Raw genomic sequence first — 22,471 nt, 5'->3', positions numbered from 1 at the left:
TTAAAGTAACGCACACACTGTATCCACCAACAATGTTGCCATGGCTCGTCAACACACACACACACACACACACAATAAAAAGTTGTGGACACAGGTTTTTTTTTTTTTTTTCAAACTTTATTCTAATCAAGGAATAGCACCACAAACTGCCACGGTAGAAATGTCAACGAAATAGTTGTATCACAGTTGTATCACAAAAAAATGAACTTCATGGGAACATCTAACAGATACATTAACTTATTGCTTTTATGATTTTACTGTTTCAGCCTCTCAAGTTTGAGCCAAAACCACTTATGGCTTCAGAGGCCGGATGATGGAAAATAGCATTGATTGCAGCGCCATCTTGTGGCTACAGTTTGAAAAACGACAAGTGGCCAATATGTCACTAAATCATCATGACATCAGTAGTAACGATGACTTAATGTGATGTTTAAATAATGAGCATTGATTGTCTGACCTGGCAGTGACATGCATACATGCTAGGAGAACTTATAAAAACTGATCAGTAAGCCTTTTTTTAAACGGCAGACATTTGACTTGTCACTTTAGGAAAAGCACAGGTGTGAATAATAAAGGAGCCATCGTTACTGTTATTAGGAACACCTGTGCTTTTCCTACTACGACAAGTCAGAGTGTGCCAGCTTCACCAACCTGCATGGTCTATTAGAGTTCAATACAAACGTATGAATATGAATACCACGACTGATATAAAACCTTTCAGGCCATAGAGTGCAATTGAATTAGAAAAATGTTTTATTACAGTAACTTTTTAATGTATAGGAACAATGAATTGTAATGTAAAACATTAATTCACACGTGTGAAGTAGACTCACAAGTTATCAAAAATAGCTGAAAATTGCTTTACAAAGTTTACAAATTTTGACACTATATGACAAACAGCACATTCAGAGCCAAACGTAGATGTACAATTCAGCTCAAAGGCGATAATTCTGCAGCAGTAACTTTAATCCAGGATGGAAAGTAGAATAGAAGATCTGCCTTCAAAATGACCTTTTGTTGTTGTTACAGATCATACAGGTTAAGGATTACTTGTGTTCAACATTTAAAAAAATAGTGTGAAGATTCAGTAGAATTTCGTATCTGAATGCACTACCTCTGCATTAGATGGAAAGATTGCTCAAATCTATGTGAAGGTGACCATTAATATATCAAAGCTCTACAATTAGAGCCTCCAGTGTTGATTCCTTCACTTCGTCCTCAGTCACACTGGAAACCTTAATGTATTGCAGGTCAAATATTGTTTTTTTGAGGTAGGAGACATCATCTCATGTCAACTGTTTTAATGAGTGTGGAAGATTTTAAATAACCTCATGTGGTCTTGGTGTAGCGTTCTCTTCCCCCTCATCTCTTTTGTCTTTGCTCCACAGCGCTCGTCCACTGTGTGACGATGATCAACACACCAATTACTGCGCTCATTTTACTACCGCGACATGTGCTGGTAACTCTGCACAGTCGGTTCCCGGTCTGAGAAAGTGTAGACTCTTGCATATTCATGTGCTTGAAAATATGAATTATTCAGACACATGAATAAAGGATCCAAATATATGAAAATATATTATATTGTTCAACAAAATAAAGATAGAATCCTCTTAGGATACTGTTAAGTCCTCCTCCACTTCATCCTCCTCCTTCACACTGTGCCTGCTGTCACCACGCTTCATGGGTACACCCATTTCTTTTTCCAGGGACTCGAGGCTGGCCTGGCTAATGTAGTACCTGACGTTCTGTGATGGCAGAAGCTTCTGGAGCTCCTCCAGCTTACGGTAGGCCTGGAGAAGAAAGATGGAAAGGAGAGCCGACATCAACTTACAATCAATATGATTTGACATGTAAAACTGTCTTTGACAGAATGCAGATATTCCCCTGTACTCAAGTGTCATTTCAATTAATTAAAAGAAGAAACAACTGATAGTCACCTCTTGGAAGTTGCCTTGCTGACAGTGGTGCTCCACCAGAAAACCAAATGCATCTCCAATCCTGACAGCAGGGTCCAACTCCGGCTCGTCCAGCAAGGATTCACATAACCGCACGGCCTCAGCAGCATCCTCCGTGTACAACCTGCAGACAGAAGCTCAGAGTCAGACCATCAACAAAACCTCCCACAGGAAAATGTCTGTTTTGGAAGAAAAAAAAAAGAGAGAACAGATACGAGTTATATTCTTACTGGCGAGCGTGGACAAACTTCTTGATCAGCGTTACTCTATGCTGCAGGTCAGCTAGTCTCACTTCCTGTTGTCCAGTTGAAGAGTCCTTTGATTTGGAGAGGCACTTGAAAGCCTCAGTCAAAGCATCTAGAGCTTTTTCATAGTTCTGGTAATCATCAATCTCCACCTAAACAATGGTAAACATTGTTATTTGAAAAAAAAACTTAAAACTTAAGAATTCATTTTCTTGAGGTAACATTTATTCTACAGAACGGATGCTATTTAAGACCACAGCTCTAAATTGAACAGATTTCTTCCAAAATGCTTCTAGTCAATTGATAACCAGACCAATAAGTACCAGGAATAAACATCATGAAATGTCAGAATATGTTGTATGAAGTATTGCTCTACCTGTGCACAGGCTTCATAGAAGCCAGCCAGGAGGTCTGGTGCCCTCCCTTTAGTGTAGAAACCAATGATTGTCTTCAAGATCTCTGGATTTTTGCGCCAGTCCAGAGACTGGAGGTAGTTGGCGGCCATGATGAAAAGCTCCTTCTGACGACAAACACTGGCGAAGAAGACAATTTTCTCTGTGTCGCCAGACTTGAGGAGTGCCCTCATGGCCTGTTTTAAAAAAACAACAACATTCAAACACTAAAATGTAACATTGCATATTTGTTAATGTATTGCTCATGTCACATGACCAGATGCAGATTGTCTTCTCACACAGATGCCTGTAAGATGTTCTTAGCTTGCAGAGAAGATATATAGCGTTTACTACACACCACAGTATTACCTTCAGCTTGTTCCCCGCCTGTGTGTATTTCTTGGTGGCCAGGTGGTAATTGCCCTGACGCATGCAGCAGTCCGCTATCCTCTCCAGCAGCTCCTTTCGGGCCTCTTCGGACAAGTCTTTTGAATCAGTTACAACCATTCTCTCTGCCAGCTCCTCTGTGATGGTCAAGCTCTGGGTCACGCACAACTCCAGGGCTTCATGGTACTTTGTTCGCGTACATACACAAAATGAAAAGAGTGATAGATATAAGTACGCGCTTAAGAACTGAAATTTCCACGTATTGGGCGACGATGTGCCACAAACAGTCACCTTCTTGGCTGCTACCAGTAACTCCACTGCCTTATCGTACTGGGAATGTGTGATGAAGAAGTCGGAGCAGCGTGCCAGGAGGGCTGGGTCAGAGTGCTCGTTCAGATCCTCAGCGATCAATTGAAGTGCAGAGAACTCCTGGGTGGCAAAGGCCAACTCCAGAGCTTTGGAGACGTAACCAGCCTACAGCGGAGAAATCAGCAACAAAAATAAATAAACTGTCAAAGTACTGCCGCCTTGTGGAAATATTTAGAGTGCATCAACCTGAACATAGCCCAAGTCATTCAGAAATAGCATGCATTTGTGAGGGACCTTGTGATAGAGTGCGACAGCTCGGTCCATGTGGGTGCCTTTCTCCTCGTAGTAGCAGGCAGCCTCCATCATGTCCTCTGCGTTACTGAGCAGAGCCAGGTTCATCAGCTGGTCGTCCAGACCCGTCTCCTGTTAGGACACGACACGCACATGTCAACAACCCACCGAGAGAAAGGCTAAAGCGCAGCAACAACAATGAGCGAACACACAACAAAATATAGAATGTGCAGCATTTCTGCCACTGAAAAGTCTTGGTATTCACAGAGATTTCTAACTAAGGACGGGCAGAAAGGTACACAGAGCTTTACCTTACAGAGTCGTATGGCGTTGTTGTAGGCCTGGGCTCGTGTGTAGAAGTGGACGGCCTGTTTGATATCATCATGGCCCTCATAGTGTCGAGCCAAGTGGTACGACGCTGCCCTGTCGCCTGTGTCATTGGCTATCTCAGATGCCTGGTATAGCAAATAAATACATTCTCACATGTATGGACAGCTCACTATATCAATATTATAATCAACAAAGCTCCTATTTTATAGTATATAAAATGTAAAAATGTAATTTTTTCCAATAAAATATGATACATGTTACATGACACCCGTAATAGAAACTGAGTCACCTTCTGAATGTTCCCCATGTAGCAGTGGACTCGAACCAGAGAGAGGAAATCTTGAGCACATTCATAGAAACGCAGCGCTGAATCCATGTCTGACTGGCTCTCCAGGTACTGGGCCCACCACTTATAGATGTTCCTAGACAGATACGATGATAGGGTAGCGTGTGCGTATTGTATGGAAATATGACGTGCTCTTCAGGTGATGAAGTATTTACCGCCGTATTTAAGCTCTGGACTTACTTGTCTTTCATTTTGTTGACGTAGATCTCAAGAGATGATGTGTCATCCTGGAGCATTCTGGGCACTTCGACCCTGTGTGTGTCTGATTTCTCATAACTGTAACAACAATCACACTTTGTAATACTTAACTACTAAAATTAAAAACGACGTTATCATTGACACAAAACAACAACAGATGTTCTGTCTTACTACGCGATGGCCAGGGTCTTGTCGCCCATGGACTCCAGGTATTTGGCGTAGTTGTAATAGGTGGTGCGCAGGTGGATGCGATCGTGGCTCTCTGCTGTTTCCAAAGCTTGCTGCCATTGGCCAGACGCCTGGTAGAAATAGTTCAGCAGGTCATAGCGTTGACAGCACTTGTACAACTTTTCTGCATCTTCCTATTGGACGACAGGAAAAGATGATGGAAAGGTGAAATGCTTTTCGGTTCGGAAAGTCCCGTGGTCACTGTGTGGTGCACTGCTTCGACCTAAAAAAAGAGGACATGTCATATGTAGCCAAAAGGATGTGGCATTACGTTAGACGACAGCTTTGGGGGGTTTTATGAAGAGAACAAATATCCTTTGGATGGATTTTATGATCTGGAGTGAGGGGATGGCCTTATATCTTACATTTTCTTACATTGTCCCTTTTTTTTTTTTTTTCTGTTTTTGAATGTATGTTGTAAAAAGGATAACAGAAAGCGTGGCTGGATAAAAGAAAGAATAGTACATTACTAAATAAACATTTCATGTCTTTATCCGACATATTTCAAATTTTAAAAGCTGCAATGCAAAATGAAAGAATACATTATGGCCAAACAAAGAAGAATGAAAGGTACATTGGGCGGAGAAAAATGGGCACGAGCCAATCTATAAGCCTGATTTACACTCTACTTGAATATCTTACCAGCATGCCGAGCTGAATGGCCAACATAGCCACTCGGGCTTCTGGCTCGGGCTCAATCTCCGCCTCCTTCAGTGCTTTTGCTGCCCTGGCATTTCCCATATTCCCAAGGCACACGCGTGCCACATCCAGCTGGCGGGTTTTCACACACATCCGTGCCATGTTTTCCCATACCGCTTTACTACGGAGAGAGGAGAAACGGCTTGTTTGCAAGGGTAATGTGTTCCCACTGCATTGGTATTTTATTATTCAAGTGTGAAAACACAGTTATTTACACTTTATTTGAAGTCCTACACCCTTAGTGTGCATGTAAACATAGTGACACAGCTGTCTAAAATATGTATATATACCCTTTGTTCTCACTGGCCAGACCTCTAGTACTGGAGCATCAGGATCACAAGAAATGTCCATAAAGATACGCACACAAACACTGCTATAAGCACAGAGAAACAGGAATGTGTGCTGGACTTTAACACAAAGCGAGAGGCGTGCTTTTCTACCTCTGTCTTTCCTTTTTTTCCCCCTTTTTGTCTTGCTGACGTAAATCAGCCCCTCGACCCCCGCTGCTTTTGCGTCTATTCCAAATTTAAGATTCCACAGCCATCTGGTCTCTATTTGCGTCCACCTCCCTCCTCCTTGCTTTAGCTGATACAGATGTGGGCTGTTTATTAAAGTTAGGCAACAGGAAATACCCCAAATCTTTAGGGGCCCTGCTATGAAATGGAGGGAATGGAGCAACTGTAACTGTGCAAAGATCTGTCTCTATATGGTCACAGAAAAACCAACCCTGAAAATGAAATGTGAGATACTTGGACTGCTAGAGCTAGCCGCACACAGGGCGGCAAGATCTAGAGAGACAGAAAAAGGAAAGACAAGAGAAGGAATAGGTCCACATTTGGCCCCTCTTCCCATCCTCTTTTTCTCTTTTCCTCTCAGGAAACACATCCTGTTGCTGGCTGACTGCGCCGGCCAATATGTTTGTTGCACACGAGAGAGAGGACTTTAGCGAACGCCCCCTGGGCTCCAGACAAAAGAATACACAACAGTGACGTCTAGGAGGGGGTCTTTTGGACATTCTCTCACACAAACACACCGACACACACACACACACACACGTTTAAAGTGATCATGAAGGAGGGAACTGTCTGTTTAAAGCTTGCTACAGTTGCGAACTGATGTCTCGGATTATAGACGAACAGCAACTCCCCCAAATTTCAACTCTGACCTGAAGGATTTGCAGAGAATCAGTGAGCGAGGGAGAGAGAGAGAGAGAGAGGGAAAGACAGAAAGAAGCCAAAGGAGGTGGGTTAACGGACTTCTGGTTCCAGTCAGGCAGTGTGGGATGTTCTAGTTGAGAGACCCAGTAAAGCCACTGACAAGTCAGCTGCGAGCAACACTGTTAGAATCTATCCTTTTTTTTTTTGCATTTGTACTCTTCCGAAGGCAAGGTGAAGTGCTGAAGGGGAAAAAAAAATCTACTGCCTACACAGAGAATCCAGCTGCACACACAGAAGTCAGACCGGCGCAGTAAGCAGCGCACTGTAGACGGAAAAGAAGACGACAAAGTAGAAAGGGAGAAAATAAAGCAAGGAACAAGATCTAAGAGTCAAGCTGCAGCCAGCCGGAGCCAGTGGAATGGACCACGGTGCCAGTTGGATTAATCCCAGCGTACCCGCAGTGCTGTCTGAGGAGGAGGGCTGAGGATCCAGTCCTGAATGAGGATGAATGGAGATGTTCGTTAGCTAAGCCTCAAGATAACACTCTTGGCAATTCCACCTCTGTGTGAGCTGGGACAGCTGGAGGAGGAGGAGGTGGTGGTGGTGGCGGAGGAGGTGGAGAGGAGCCCGGGGGCCCAGAGCACCGCTGGTGCTACTGCCTCAGAGGAGAGGCAGGGAAGCGGGCAGGACACTGCCGAGGATCAGGGGTCGTTGGGGGAACACGAGGGAGGGGGAGAGGTGGCGGGCGTCCGGCGCCGCATGGCCGTGCAGAGGCTGGTGGCGGCAGCGGTGGCAGTGGCCCTGCTGTCCCTGGTCCTTAATAACGTTGCAGCCTTCACCCCCAGCTGGGTCCTGCAGGCCCTGGACGACGGACGCAAGAGGAGTGTGGGACTGTGGAGGATGTGTCCCGCGGGTGGGGAAAGGGGACGCGAGGATCTGCAGGCTGGGAGACGGGGGCAGGGGACACAGAGGCAGTGCGAAGGCCTGGGATGGGGCTCTGATTATGCAGGCTACCAAGAATCACGCAGCACGGTCAGACGTAAGTTTTTACGCTAGTTTTGAATTAAAATGTGATGTTATTTATGCCTGCTTTCTAGAAAAAGAAAGATATAAACAAACTTCAAAGTGTCTCATCTATTTCTCATCAGACTTGTTGATTAATTGATTGGTATATAGCGTGGATGTAACAGTTCTTTAGTAATGAAACAAACTTGACTGCGAGTCAGTAAAGAAATAGATTCAATTTTCAGGAGCTTCTGATTGGCCAGAGATGACTAACTACATGTCAGAACCCAAAAGCCAAAAACTGAACTCACTAGATTAACAATTCTGTACAACAACAAGAAACTCAATCAAAGCACTTTGCTGTAGGTCAATGGCAGTCTGTTGTATTAGTGTAAACAGTAGCACATGGCAGCCAGCCACTCATTTATATAGTATGTAATTCATTTTAAAGGCAATCGCTTCATGCTATACTCATGCTGCTGACATGAGTATAAACACTATCGGGATGAGTTTTCAGGCAGAGTCAGTGTTGTGCTGCTTCGCTAAATGAAGCTCCATTGAGAAGTTTCCATTCAAGAAAAAGTTTGGGAACCGCTGAAGGTCCGCTGTGCCAACTTTAGCACAATGGGCAGCGCTGCCTACTAACGTTAGACAAAGACCCCATTGAAGACAAAACTTTAATCGTCGCAATGTCACCATGCTACAGATGTATACTGTATATGAGATCAAGACCGAACCGAACTTTATCATGCAGATCCAATTAATGCAGATCACAGAGCAGGAATAATGACACCGCTCTTCTTCTGGTCCCTCAAGTGCAATTCGACATGATGCGGGCATGTAACCTGATGGCTACGGTGGCCTTGACTGCCGGTCAGCTGATCTTCCTCCTCGGCCTGATGGAGCTGCCCTTCATCACACAGGAGTCCCAGTGGTGGGAGGAGGCCATCGCTGCGCTCTTCCAGCTAGCCAGTGAGTACCAGCAGTTTCTGCAACTTGTCTTGTTTGCATCAGCAGGAAAACAAGCCTCAGAAAAAAGCACGTCTGATGTAAATGCTAAGTATCCTTCTGTCCAAAAAAAACGATGCACATAACATCACAAAGAAAGAGGAAAAATCCAGATGCTGCAGGGCAAGGTTCAACTGCTTTCTGGTAGAGTGCCAAAGAGAGGGGATACAATCACAGGCTGACTGTCCAACACTACAGATCAGGCTCTCGGGACAAATACTGCAGAAAGACACTGTGAAAACCTCCAGACAAAAGCGAAAGGCGGCACACCTCTTGCTTTGTTTACTCAGTAATAAATAAACTTGGATTTTTTTGGGGAAATGACTGCTAGACAATATGTTTATGTAATGTAAGTAGAAATCCATGGTAAAAATAGATAATGTGGGTCAAATGTGACAGCAGTGTTTTTGATTTAGGTGCACAGAGAAAGAAGTATAAATGAACTAAATAAAAACAACTGCCAAAGCCAAACAAAGTGAGAGAATAAAGGGGGAAACTAGGAAACCAGAGAACAGATAGGGGGCCATCGTCAGGATCAATAAGCATGGGAAATAACTTTAATGCTCCTCCACACCCAGTACCCACGCATCCTTCCCACTGTGCCACATCAAGATCTGGCTGGTGAGTTAGTGTGTTGTGTGCAGCGGTCGCTCAGCCGGTTGGTATCTTTATGGCAGAGCGGCATGAAGGGGGGTCTGGGTCTAAATTTAGTCCTAGTCCCAGAGTCCACGGGCCAGAGCTGCAGCGAGCCAGGGAGCGACTGTCGGGCGCCAGGATATCCCTGCTCAGGACGAGGAAATGTCTGTGACTACCTGTTGTGCAAACCCCAGAGCTGAAGAAGGAAAACGAGGGGAGGGGGTATATGGACGGGAAAGACAGTTTCAACAGGGACTGTGTGTTTGTGTGTGCACTGGCAGGAGGGATTGTGTGTTTATAGTGTGTTTGGGTAGAGAAACGTCCTGTGGTACACACACGACAGCAGGGTGGGAATTGCCTCTGTCTCGATAAGCTGGCCTGGCTTTTTATGTCTGTGTTTACAAAATGTCGTAAAGCAGCGGCGAATAAAGAATCTCCTCTTTGTCGTCAGCGTCTTCGGCACTCAGGGCAGCAGGGACGAGGCCTTTTATCTGAAGACCTTGGCAAGAGGATTGAGACCCACCCAGCAGCCAAATCTCAGGGCCCAGTGATCTCACCAGAGCTTGATTAACAAAGACAATGGCAAAATAAACATAAATCACTATCACTAACATGTGTGGTGAACATTTTTAGCTGTTAGGATAATATGACCGATGATTACCTATGAGACCGTCTGCAAATGTTGCCGTTAGTAACAATAGCGACAAAGTCTACAAAGCAGTACGCAGCACACACCTACTTCCCTGACGTCTAAAAATAGCGATGCTCTCTGGAAACACGGCATCTTCCAATTTGACTCTCTTTTACCATATATGGCCAACAAAGCTGCTGGGTCATGAGATGACATGCGGGATGCTTCAGACCAAAAGCAGAATACTCAGGAAAAGTTAATACATTTAACAGATAAAAATGACATAAATGAGGGGAAATTACGTCATTTTGGCTCCATCAATAATACAAGTTAGTTAGTCGTCTTAAATAAGAAAGAAATGATTAAAAAAAATACATTAATATTGTCGTTCCTTTACTAAATATCCAGCTGAAGACAGTTTCTTTTTACTATTAAGTCTATTCAGTAATTAATACCCCATTCCTACTTTAGACCTCCCGCACAGAGTCAGTGAATGGGCTTCAGCCCTGAATGAATGGAGATATTTTTACCAATCACTCTCTTTCTCAGGAATGTTTTCATTTTCAGACGTGCCAGAATTCTCAGCTATTGCAGGCAGACTGTGGAATAACAATATCCAGTTCCATTCAGTGATATCTCAGCGGTGTTGGCAGGGCCAAGCTGAAAGCCCATGTTGTTCATTTCACTCTGGAATGTGTTTTCTGAATGGACACAGCACGAACGTGTCAAAAGTCATGGCCGCAGGTCCTCTCTCCCTCTTTTGATTTTGAGGAATTGCAACTGTGGGGGCTCATTTCAGAGCTTTTTAAATCTGGCTCAGGAAGGAGTCAAACCTTTCCCAGAAACCTGTGGCTCAAGAGATTCATGAAGGGAGTGATAAAGGTTTGAGCAAGACCTCCAGGCAGCCTAATAGCTTGAATCAAGCGTGTGTGCCTTTAAAAATGAACCGAGATGCGGCTATCTGGGTGGAAAGCAAACCAGCTAAATTAATTTCCAAGACCTGGCCTTTAGATAAGACTTTCTCTGTGACAGATCGTGTCAAGTGTCCAGCGAATATATATCAACCTCCAAAGCTTAGGGTGTGGAGAGGAAGGAAAGGAAGGAAGGATGGAAAGAGGAAGAAGGGGAAGGAAGTCTGAGAGATAAGTCTCTGCCAAAAAAAGAGGTTCACACAGCGCACCCTGGCTGGAGCCTGGACGGGAGATTATTCATTCTCTTGGATAAGGAGCCAAACAGGTTGAACACGAACCGATCGAGCAAACAAGTTGCATTCTGATATGTGTAGACACGCAATGATACAGAGACAATTATCCACATCCTCACTTAAAAACAATGACAGCCATCTCACCGTAGAGAAAGACATACAAGTGACCCCCGCCCCCCACTCCCTTGGTGGCGCTGATTCTTCCAGGAAACTGACTGATTCATATCCTAAAGCACCAACATCCATATTTCCAGTGAATATTTTTAGTGCCTGTATTTATACCACTGTGGACGGGGCAGGTTTTACTGTTGAACTATTGGATCATGGCTCCAGACCTTACTTGTACCTTTCTTCTTGTACTTATAGCAATTGATTGTTGTGGGCTTTCATACACACTCCAGAATAACTTTCCACTTTCCACAGACAACGCTGACAAAACAAAGTATAAGATCAAAGAAACAGCGTGGAATTGAAGGCCGTGGCTTTTTTAGCTTCGCATGCAAACAGGAGTTCTTCATTGCGTGACTCCCTGTGAACCAAAGAAGTCAGGAGATAAAACACCTCAAAGGGCTTTTTCCGCACACATATTCATGCTCTGATATTTTCAAACCATTGAGAACTTTGATCTCAGAAGTTCTTCCCGAGGAGGAAACAGATTTCCAAATTCAAAGGCCCCACACAGAGCTCCCGCTGAACGGTGAAACACAAGGCTACAGGGATGGAAGTCTACATTTGAGCATGTGGGATCCACACACTCTTTCCAAATGTAAAAAGAAAAGCACTAAACTAAAATTAGTAAAGTACATACATAGTCAAAGAAAAGAAAATATTCTTCAGAACATGTTCTCCTTGCTCTGAGTGCCTGAGGAACATTTTCTTTTCTTTGGCCAAACATCCAATAAATACATCTAACTGGAACCTCACTGTACAACGAGATGTTGCTCAATGACTGAATGAATGGCAGTGGGGTTTCCCTGACTGAAGCCTTTTTTTTCCTCTCGATGCTCCTGTGCAGGTTTTGTTCTGCTGATTGGACTCGTGACCTTCTACAGGATCGGGCCCTACACACACCTGTCCTTCTCCTGCTACTTGGACATAGCTGCTTGCCTGCTGGCCACCACGGCTGCGGCCATGCTCATCTGGAACATTCTACACCGCCGCGATGACTGCCTCGCACCGCGAGTTATAATCATCAGTCGCTCGCTGGCGTCGCCTTTCCACCCACGCCTAGACAACGACTACGTGGAGTCGCCCTGTTGAGTCACGGGACTTCATAACCCCAAGCGGATAGGGAGTAATAGACCACAGTGACAAGGCTGTGCTCTCAACTTTACATGTTTTAGTCCGGCTTACCCTCCAAGAAAAGAGGGCGTTCCCTGTGGCTCTACAGCAGCTGGACTAACATGTACTGCAATTGTAAAACTCTATATTTCACAACTTCTCCCACCATAAGCAATGATGTCAGAATTATAATGCTTCTTAGGGCACAGAAGTTAAATTGACGTATAAATCAACCCTCAGCTTCCAAACATATTTAAAACTGTATTCATGCTTGGGTGAGCTCATTTGTGGCTAAATATGAAACGTCTTCAATGGAACAACCTGCTCATGGAAAGATCAAGCTGGAACTTGACCTGTTTTCTTATATGTGCACTTATTAAATGGCCGCCTGCATAATTATAAATTGGAAATTATTGAAAGATGTTGAAAATGTAATACCAGAATACCTCATATTTGTTTTCAGCCTTTTAAAGCTTATTACCAGTTTATTACATATTGTTATTAATGATGTATGTTGCAAGTAAGTAAGTAAACTAACAAGGTGAAAGCAGAAGTCAGACATCTTGAGTGGCTTTTACCAAATCAGTGAGCATGTTTAAATTTAAAGCAATGAGAGGTGATATTTTGATCAAATAAAGAAGAACCTACGGAAATGAGGGAATATTCTTACTCTCTCTGAATGCGTCATTATCACATTCATATTTTTACAGTTGAAGAATGGAAGATATAAAAACACAAAATAACTGTCAATTAATGAATGGAAGTGATTTCGATTTTTTTTGGGTAACAAAGTAAACTGCATTTTGAAATGACATGCAGATTTTAAAAACGCATTTTGTCACGAGGCCTTCCACACAAAGCTCTGCCCGCTTGTGGTACATACTGTATACTCAAAGTAATATAATGTGTTGGTATAACGGATAATGCTCTCATTAGTAGTAGTATTATTATTGTGACCATATCATAACTCCAGGCTATCAGTGGGTCAAACATAGGGGCACATTAAAATAATAATATATCATATAAAGTCAATAAATGTATTGGTAAATATTCAAACACAGTGGTGGTTGTTGTTGTTGTTGCTGCTGTTTCGGTGTCCAACACCACACCTGACAAATGGACAACATAGAAATGACATATAACACGTATTTGTTTAACCTTTAGCAACAGAATTGTATTTGTGATACTCTTTACTCGAGGTTCACTTACTAACTTTCTTTCTGGAGCTTTTGACCATCTACCACGGCCTTATTCAGCAACTAGAATTTGCTCAAGTGTTATCATGTGACCGGAGTACAGTGCTATGTACACAACCTATGTCAGATGATAACAAGAGGATGATATACATTCGCTCGAAGAGGGCAGTGAGATATGACTGAAAGCTCAAGAAAAGGCTCCAGCAGTAAATGAGTAAGGTCAAGAATGAACCTCGCTCAACATTCTGTTAAGAGTCCGTATGAACTGTCACATCAGCTATAGCACAGTACAGTATAAGTGCTGCTCATACTGTATACTGCTTTAGGTGTTGTGCGTTACCGCTATTGAACACTAACACTCTTATCCGAGTGCACTGGTAGAATCATTTTAAATTCCAATACCATCATTGAAAAACTGACCCCAAACCTGTGAAGATAAATATAGATATCTACATTTTGTACAATTCTAATTCTAATGTTTGCTTCAGGGAACGGGAATAGCTTCTCAGAGGAATGACAGACTAACAGCGGTGAAGAACTGTAATGCTTTGAGTTACATTTCCTGTGACAAATGGCATAAACCGAGAGCACGAGGGTCACATGTACCGCCCGACTACAACATCATCCATCAGTCTCGGCTTCACTCCTGAACACTTCCTCGGGTGTTTTTGTTCCTGGTGGAAAGGGGGACTTTCTGCTGTTAAATAGCAAATGCAGTGGCAAAAAGACAGTAAGAGTAGACTTGCATTCATGTAGCACGATAACCCTGCAGCGTGTCACCTGAAGTCAAGGACAACATGAATGAGAGGAAGTAGCACAGTCTGGACTGAAGAAAGACATTCCAACCCGTCTGACATGCTGCTTTGGGAGGCAGAGGGACGTTCATGGTAAGAGTATGCGTTTTGGATTCGATGAATTGTTACTTTAATCATTTTTTCTACTTGATTCACAACATCCATAGATGAGGCTGAGCAAAGCCCCGTGTATTAGATGGAAGAAGCTTGACTGAGCCAGTCTCTGACTCAAGTATGAGAGTCTTTGTCAATTCAAAGATCTGCATACAGACAAGTCCCAGAAGGTACAGGTTTACGCCGCAGGAAATGCATATTCCTGTGGCTGGAGATATGCGGGAATTGAACACAATGCTGACCTGAGAAGCAGCAGTAAAAATAGCCATCAATGAGGAACTTAGTAAAGCTGTCATCGTGCCTATTAACCTCTCTGGAATATCCGGCCAGTGTGATAAGCTGATTTCTTATTTATTTGTTTTTATGCTATTTTCCCCATTTGTGTTATATTTGTACGCGCCAAAGCAACGCTACGGCAGAATTCAGACCGAGTGCCGTGAATCACGTATTGTGCTAAAGATAATATCCAATCTGTTCTGAAATCACATACGTTTCCCCAACACACACACAGGAACAGACACGCACATCCTTTTACTGACCTGATTCAATGTTTGCAAGAATGGAAAGGGCACTCCTTTTGCACCAAGCTGGCAAGCGGGACCTAATGTGTGTGTGTGTGTGCGTGCGTGCCTGCGTGTGTGTGTGTGTAAGTCAGTGTGTTTAGAAAAGTACATCCCCTCCGAACACACCCGCACAGTAACAGAAACAGTCGCAAAGCCTATATACACATTTCAAGAGTTCCTTCCCGAAGCACAGACACAGAAAAAGTCCTTAATCATGTCCTGTGTTTCAAATACGATTTCATGTTCTTACATCATCAAATAAAAGTTATTCTCTGGTGGAGCTGATTTGATTATAGCATCACGATATGATACACTGCCGGGTTTAGTTTTATATCTTGTGTAATTCGGCATGTACAGTATTTAAATATGCACGCTTTTCCAAAGACAAATACTGTGTTGTTGTATTTTTTTCACCCACCTGACAAGTGCGTGCTTTGTTTGAATAACTTAGAGATAAGACAACACAAAACAGGCAGCGTTAAGCCTTTGTTAACCTGTCAGACTTAAAGAGAGCGAATCAAGATGAAGGTTACAAAACTATTGTGGTCGTTTTCCTCCATGTTGACCTCTACAGTCGAAGGTGTCGAATGACATGCGGGGTTTGGAAAAGCAAGAGGCAACAATGCCACATTCTCAATGTAAGTCAAAAGCAAATAGTTTCAGCTCTCCTACTGCAAACTGTTGTAGAGCATTCTGAGAAGAGTCAAGGTTATAGCAACAATGCTATCCCTGTGGCCTTTGCTGAGCCTTTGAACTAAAGCCCCTGTGGCAAGGGCTGCTGGGAGATGTAGTTACAGCGACCGTACAAGGACATGCCATCCTGCACGTCTCCTCCACTTTGAGCTGCCACCTGTACTGAGGCCTTACCTCTTGATGAGCTTGATAGATTTGAAGGCTTCGTCCATATCGCCGATGGTCAGGTAGAAGCTGAAGTTGAGCATGGCGTCGCGAGTTGCCTTCTCACAGTTCTCCAGGCCCACGAAGTCCCTGAGAGCTCGCCTGGACACCATGTGGGGGATCTGGGCAGGACCCGAACCCGTCGACGGCTGGGTCTGCTGTGGAGTTGCTGATGTTGTGGCTGAAATCTCTGCTGGATCTGTCTCACCAGGCTGAGGAAGGGTACAGCAGGGGGGGGAAACATGGTGTTAACATTTGGTAAAGCGATTCAAAGCCAGGAAATAACTGTAGCACGTTGTGAGGTATGATCCTTATTAGTAAAACTATTTTAAACTGCAAAATGGGGAAAACAAAGAACAACAAAGCATCACAGAACAAATCTATTCATCAAGACACGGTGGATGGGAACTGGACACAGCATAGTGACATCTAGATTTTCCAGGGATGCACTTGTGCTGCTCATCTTGCATTGGAGAGCCGGTACTTAAATTTAGGCACAAATGCAGCACAAAGCATACACAACCACAGCTGTTGGGAGTCAAGAATACGTAAGCTTTCTGAACAGACTGTAAGGGACAGACACTTACTTCTGGTCGAAAGACACGCCCCCTCCGAAATAATAGCTTGGGGTGCGTGAGACCAAAACACACAGCGTGAGTTTCACATAAGAAGAGTGATGGTGCAAACAAAAACACGAGGACTAAACCCAATCCACTGAAGAGACACCACACGAGCAGAACAGTTCTCGTTCCTCACCTTGCAGCTGAAATAATAGTAGGGCACATCCAGAGCGAGGAGCGCCTGCAGGCCTGAAGGTTTAGGGTAGCAGTCCTGTAGGAGGAGCCCATGCTCCTGCGTACAGAAGAGCGTCACTACCGACACGTCGGTCTGAGCAGAAGGAAGACAAGACACTGTCAGACAACTTGGAAATTGACTTCATTAAAATCATCATCAATCATCTAAGAATGCTCAAACGTAAGCAAGCTGCACAGGACTATCTTTACCGTTTCCAAGAAACTAGTGGATGAGCATTCAGAACTGATCGGCACAGTCTCGCAAACGAGAAGACGAGGTTCGCTCTCATCCCAGAAGTGAGATACAGGGCAGCGGCCGCTGAGCTCGGTCCCCTGAAACTGCTGCCTGGGACACAGAGCAGTCAGGTATAGTGTTAGACAACCGGGAGGAGGAAACTCTACGGGGGAAGAATCCAAACACAGACAAAAGCAACATCAGCTACCTTTCGCTTTCGTCCGGCTGTGAGATACCACTGGACGGTCTGCCGACGAAGAAGTCAAAGTGTGTCACAGTGTCCATCTCAACGTCATAAAAGTACACTTTGTGATCCGGACGCCCATTAACCTAAACGGGAGAGTTTTAAACAGTTCAGTTAAGAAGAAATATTCACATGAAATAGTCACATTATAGACACATATGAAGGAAAGGGTGACTGTTTGTTGGCCATTCACCTGAGAGATGAGGATGCTGACTTGGGTGCCGCTGGCGTTACATTTGACGGACTTCAAGGCTCCCAGATTAGCAATCTGCTCAGCCAGGTTCTTAGCACTGCAGTGAGCTTTGGCATCTCTGTAAAGACAGACAGGAAGACGTAGTAGTAGTTGGATCATAGAAGTAATCAATGAACAGAAATTTAAAATACATGGAAGTTAACTGGCTTTCTTTTTACTACTTTTTCATTGAAAGACACCAGAGCTGAAGTGATACCAACATCCTCATTAACATTATATACCTTCTGGAGAGGTCAAATACTCGGATGTGTGCCGTGTCTGTGCCTACCACCAGGTAAGACTGACACACACTGAGGAGTACAGGATTGCCCTCGGCCTTGGAAAAGGTCAGCAGTTGCTTCACGGTGCCCTAAATAAGAGAGGAAAAAAGATGACTCAACAATTAACCACTTTAGAGTGTCAAACACCACTTGCCTGTGTGTTTACGCTTATTTAAAAGGAAATTCAAATTCAGCTGTAAAACAACAACACCAGGTTTGTGTTTATAAAATGCACGCTCAAACATTTGTGTCCCTTCTCTGTGTTTAGTGAATATTGGATAGTAGGTCCCAGGGTGGGACAACAGACCTGTGGCGTACGAATCTGAACCCTGTTAGGTTCCACCGTGTAGAGGTTCTCCCCATGCACAGCTACGACATGGGAGTCACAAGGAAACGATCCTGGGAAATCAGCGAGAGGGGAGGTGGAAAAAGAGAGAGTTTAGAAAAATGAAGGAGAAAAGCACAGGTTTACAAATGAAGGCCGTGGATGAAGTACACGGGAATCAGTGCAGTGTCACATCTAGAACATGTTGTTTGGTCTGTTCAGTCGGCTTCAGTCTCGTACCTGTATTGCGAAGAACTGTCCCTGAGAGCTCGTACACCGTGACCTGCTTGCCGCTCCAGACTGTCACTGAATCCTGTTGGTGTGACAACACACATCCAGTTACAAGGATTTCTATTTCAATGTTTACTCGTCTTCATGAGAAAACCTTTGTAGAGGCGGTCGTTGTCTTTTCTCAAAGGTCCGTTGTGTTGCATCGAGGGGTGAGGTTATAGATTGTGAAACTTTAAGCTACGGTGGCCAACGCAAAAACACAAAAGGCCCTAACTGGAGCCGGTGTTTGGTTCATCAGTTCTAGGTTAATGCAGAAATATAGGTGATTATGCACTAAAGAAAACATACTTGTGTTATGATATTACATTCCATTTCTGCCAATAGAGCCCCGTACATGCTACACACTGTGGCCTCTTCAAGTACAGAGACTTACCTTAGTAGCACACACTCCCTTGATGTGCATGTCAGACTGCAGAGCCAGGTTCACTCCTGTGGTGAACAGAGTGATGCTGAGCTGGGTCGGGGTGAGCTGCACCGCTGCCACCTGCTGGCTGAAATGGGCCGACATCACATGCTCACACAGAATCCGCACTGTGTTGGAATTGTTGGCCGCCAGCAGATTCAGGCTGGTGCCCCACTGAAATAGAAGGTCTGAGTGAACTTTCCCAGCGGAATATTATATATTTATTTGTATGTGCTGATGTCACATTTAGTAAGAAATGCTAGTCCAGACAGTACCTGCAGCTGAATGACATTTCCTTCTATTTCTGTGGGTGTCTGCAGCTTCCACTGGGCCTTGGTATCACCTCTGACGCCGCCTGGCTGCACCACCATCTTCCACATCGCTATGCGGCCTTGGCTGGTGCCAGCTGCCAAGATTTCTGGGGGTGGCCAAAAACATAATACAAAAACAATTAGGTTTAAGAGCACTTTATACTGTTCGCACAAGGGGATGAAAATGTAGCTGTTACCTTTTGCTTCACAATAAGCAACACAGTTGATCATCTCTCCTCTCTCAAACCCCAGAGTCTCGTTGAGGGACAAAACATAGTTGTCGTCTCCGTCCAGGTCCCACAGCCTAAAAACAATGACAGATATTCAAGTTCACAATTGGAATGTTAGGTATGTGTGCAACAAACAGTGTGTGTACACTGACCTGATGACCTGCTCCCCCGTTGCTGTGATAAGGAGGCCGTTCGCTGTCCAGACAATGTCTACATTCTGCCCGGTCTTGCTGCTCAACTTCACCTATCGTGAAAAAAAAAAAAACATGTTCACAAAAGAAACTGACCTTAAGAAAAACATTTTTTTTTATCTCTGATGATTTTTGTGTACCTTCATAAATTCCTGGGCTCCTCCCTCAGGTCCAAGAGTGTACTGTGACAACATCAGGGTCTCCGTGATCACAGCGAGTACCTCTCGTTTCTCCAGATAGAGCAGCTTCTTGACTGCGCCCTCCACACTGAGAAGTGTGCTCGTCTTACAAAGCTCATCCACGCTGTGGACCTTACCTATATACAAGGTACGAGATTGTAAAAGTCATGAACGACACACGCTCACGGTGGCGCAATAATTCTTCACGACAGCAAATGTACTTAAAATGCTGCGCGCAACGAGGACAACAAAAAACAAAAGTCCCACCTTCTGCGGTGCTGACGTAGAATGCGAGGCCCTCCTGTGGGCCCATCTTGAGAGGTGCTCCCTTCCAACTGAACATGTCCAGAGCACTCTCATCTCCACTAACTGAGGCCCGGGCTAGCATTGCCACATCGCTGTAACATAAGTAAGGTTCTACTATCAGCATGCGGCATTCAGACCCAGTGACATCATAATGTTTTCAATATTATCTTACTAGCAAGAATAAATAACTAACTCCGAGCATTGCATCCTGTTTACTTACTCCCCAGGCGAGGCCGGTCTGAAGATGCAGCACGTGAGAGGTTTGTTGTACTCATGCTTCACAAGATGGTTTCCTTGAAGTCTCCCTCTAGCATCTACCTTCCAGACTGCTAGCGCTCCAGTCTGTCATTAAATAATTACACTATATTTATGTGGTTCTATAGGAACAAATGGGAAGTTTAAATGGTTTCAGATTGCATTTGGCCCTCTCTGCCAATTATGCCAATGTTGGTAATCCGACCCTGGTCACAGTATCCGGCCCAGAAGGTATGCTCATATATGACATGTACAGTATATATGTACAAGAGTGTCTGTGTATACAGTCACTGCAATACACTCACCTGATCGCCAGTTACTAAGCGGCTGCCGGAGCTACTCCACTCCAGCAGTGTGATGCCGGCTGCATGTGCGCTGGGAAGGACTGTTTGATCTCCGGAGGGGTGTGTGAGCAGCACTACCTCTCCATTCTCCCAGCCCAGTGCCAACACTGGCTTTATGGGATGCCAGCGCAGCACGGTGGGCTGGTGAGGACGTTCTAAATGGCAGCTATCCACATACTCCCCCTGCATACGGACAGGGATGAAGTATACACACTTTGTCAGGTATGCTGTAATTTAGAATATCCACAGACAGTGACTATCAGCGGATATAACAGAGTGTTTTTTTTTTGTTTTCTGTGTCAGTGATCATCAGGAAAAGCCCAGAGTTTACCTGCTGCAGGTAGAGGTCTACATTGCCTCCAGTGGTGGGGCTGCTTGAGGCCACAGCCAGTACAGGGAGAGCTGAGTGCCAGGTCAACTGAGAGGGCACATTACTGCTGTCAGGGGCTTCGATGCGGTGGTCAAAATACACCGCCATGTCCCCACTGCTCCTCTCTGAATAAGAACAAAAACACAGGGGATTGGTGCTGAGGGGGGACACTGTTGTTTGTTGTTGTTGTGCAGCGTAATGTCCAGCTACCTAGCTGTGATTTTTAAAAAAGCTTGCTAACTTAATCACTAGTTAAGCCTTGAACGTACCCTTAAATAGCATCCATTGATTCCACTTTTAGAATTCCACTGTATGTGTAACGGTACCGTTAGTGGACTTAGCTAGCATTATATCACTAATGGGTACAGATGAACAACCTACACTTTATCTTAACTATGAATACACCTAAACAGATTGCCCTATCAGCTGCCATTCACGTTAGTACCTTTAAGTGACTAATGATTAAGTTAGCTTTAGCTGCTAACATTAGCTAAGCTAGCCAAAGTTAGCATTCATTTCTCTCGCTGCTTGTAGAAGTGAACCGCTCTGTTACATTATCTTAAGACCAACCTCAGTGTCGCTTTCTTCAGGTTAGTGTCAGTTTGTTTGTTTAATCTCGACAGAACTTCAAACATCGAGCTTCACTCCTAACGTTAGTGTTGTTGTGTAGCCTCCAGTGGGAGTAAAGAGCGTCTCCTCCAGTTGCCCCTGACAACTTCGAAGGCGGGGCAGGGGGAGGAGCTACGGAAAGCAACGAGCAAACCCGAGTAGTTGTCGAAGGTCTTATCTCACCACAACCATCTCATCATCTGATGTTATTCAGTTTCTTGACAGATAAATACATTTAAACTCACACTGTTTTAATCTAACGTTTAGAGCAGCTGTTGATATTCACAGTAGCAAGTTGTTGTATTCAACTTAAATTCTGCTGTAGTGATAAAGTCAAATAAATACCCTTCAACATTATAAATCAAAATGATCTCGAGTTACAATGTAATCGTCACAGTGCTCACATTCACTCAGTTTTATCAAAAGGAACATTGGTAACGCAGATTGCTGGGTTTGATGTAATGTCGTACCTTGTTGGTATTGAGATGTAGGTGAATATTTCTTAAATAATTGCCGATTATGGCACTGCACATGCAGATGTGCTTTTAATTTCAATCCAAACAATCGTTTATTATTTTCATTCATGTTTAGTATTAACCGTTCACTACCCGTCAAGGTAAACTCAAACAATCTTTGGTCCTTGTTATGTCCTGACCTACTCTCAGCCTTAAAGACTTAAATACAAATAAACAGGGAGGGATAGTAGGAAAAATACATTATTGTATCTGTATTAACCACAAAAAGGTGGGCAAATCAATGCAGATCTTCCTTCTAAATACGCCACAGTAATCAAGTCAAGATCATTACGAATAAAACTATAAACTGTATATTTAAAAACATTCCATTGTTTGTGAGCATACAGATGAACTCACGTTTCATTTATGTCACAGGAGGAAGTAGTATTAGTATTTCCATTATTTGTGAATCCTTGTATGCACGTGAATACTCACAGGATGTCCTTTTGCAAACAAACAACCACACACACAGAGAGAGATGTGCCAGAAC

At 44.0% G+C, this 22,471-nt stretch overlaps 2 protein-coding genes across 2 annotated transcripts; one reads left to right on the top strand and one right to left on the bottom strand.

Moving 5' to 3' along the window:
* Positions 1-109: 109 nt before the first annotated feature.
* Positions 110-21,559, bottom strand: ift140 (intraflagellar transport 140 homolog (Chlamydomonas)). Its single transcript, XM_076093940.1, has 30 exons — positions 21,428-21,559; positions 20,819-20,982; positions 20,449-20,670; positions 20,109-20,230; positions 19,850-19,980; positions 19,544-19,719; positions 19,365-19,456; positions 19,180-19,286; positions 18,947-19,089; positions 18,642-18,845; positions 18,218-18,290; positions 17,960-18,051; positions 17,614-17,741; positions 17,333-17,450; positions 17,104-17,225; positions 16,871-17,006; positions 16,623-16,754; positions 15,837-16,078; positions 5,324-5,501; positions 4,625-4,815; positions 4,436-4,531; positions 4,199-4,331; positions 3,891-4,034; positions 3,583-3,711; positions 3,271-3,453; positions 2,962-3,165; positions 2,577-2,789; positions 2,186-2,352; positions 1,938-2,079; positions 110-1,790 (listed from the first exon to the last, which is right to left on the bottom strand). The coding sequence occupies exons 2-30, from the start codon at positions 20,963-20,965 to the stop codon at positions 1,611-1,613; spliced, it is 4,347 nt and encodes a 1,448-aa protein (XP_075950055.1). The 5' UTR covers positions 20,966-20,982; positions 21,428-21,559; the 3' UTR covers positions 110-1,610.
* On the top strand, positions 7,297-12,529 carry tmem204 (transmembrane protein 204). Its single transcript, XM_076092722.1, has 3 exons — positions 7,297-7,576; positions 8,359-8,514; positions 12,037-12,529. The coding sequence occupies exons 1-3, from the start codon at positions 7,297-7,299 to the stop codon at positions 12,279-12,281; spliced, it is 681 nt and encodes a 226-aa protein (XP_075948837.1). The 3' UTR covers positions 12,282-12,529.
* Positions 21,560-22,471: the final 912 nt, after the last annotated feature.

Source organism: Anarhichas minor, unplaced genomic scaffold (genome assembly GCF_050575085.1).
Source record: "Anarhichas minor isolate MPS153535 unplaced genomic scaffold, ASM5057508v1 ptg000017l, whole genome shotgun sequence".
Lineage (NCBI taxonomy): Eukaryota > Metazoa > Chordata > Actinopteri > Perciformes > Anarhichadidae > Anarhichas > Anarhichas minor.
The sequence above is the reverse complement of the archived record's forward strand: the minus strand, read 5'-3'. Positions and strand labels throughout refer to the sequence as shown.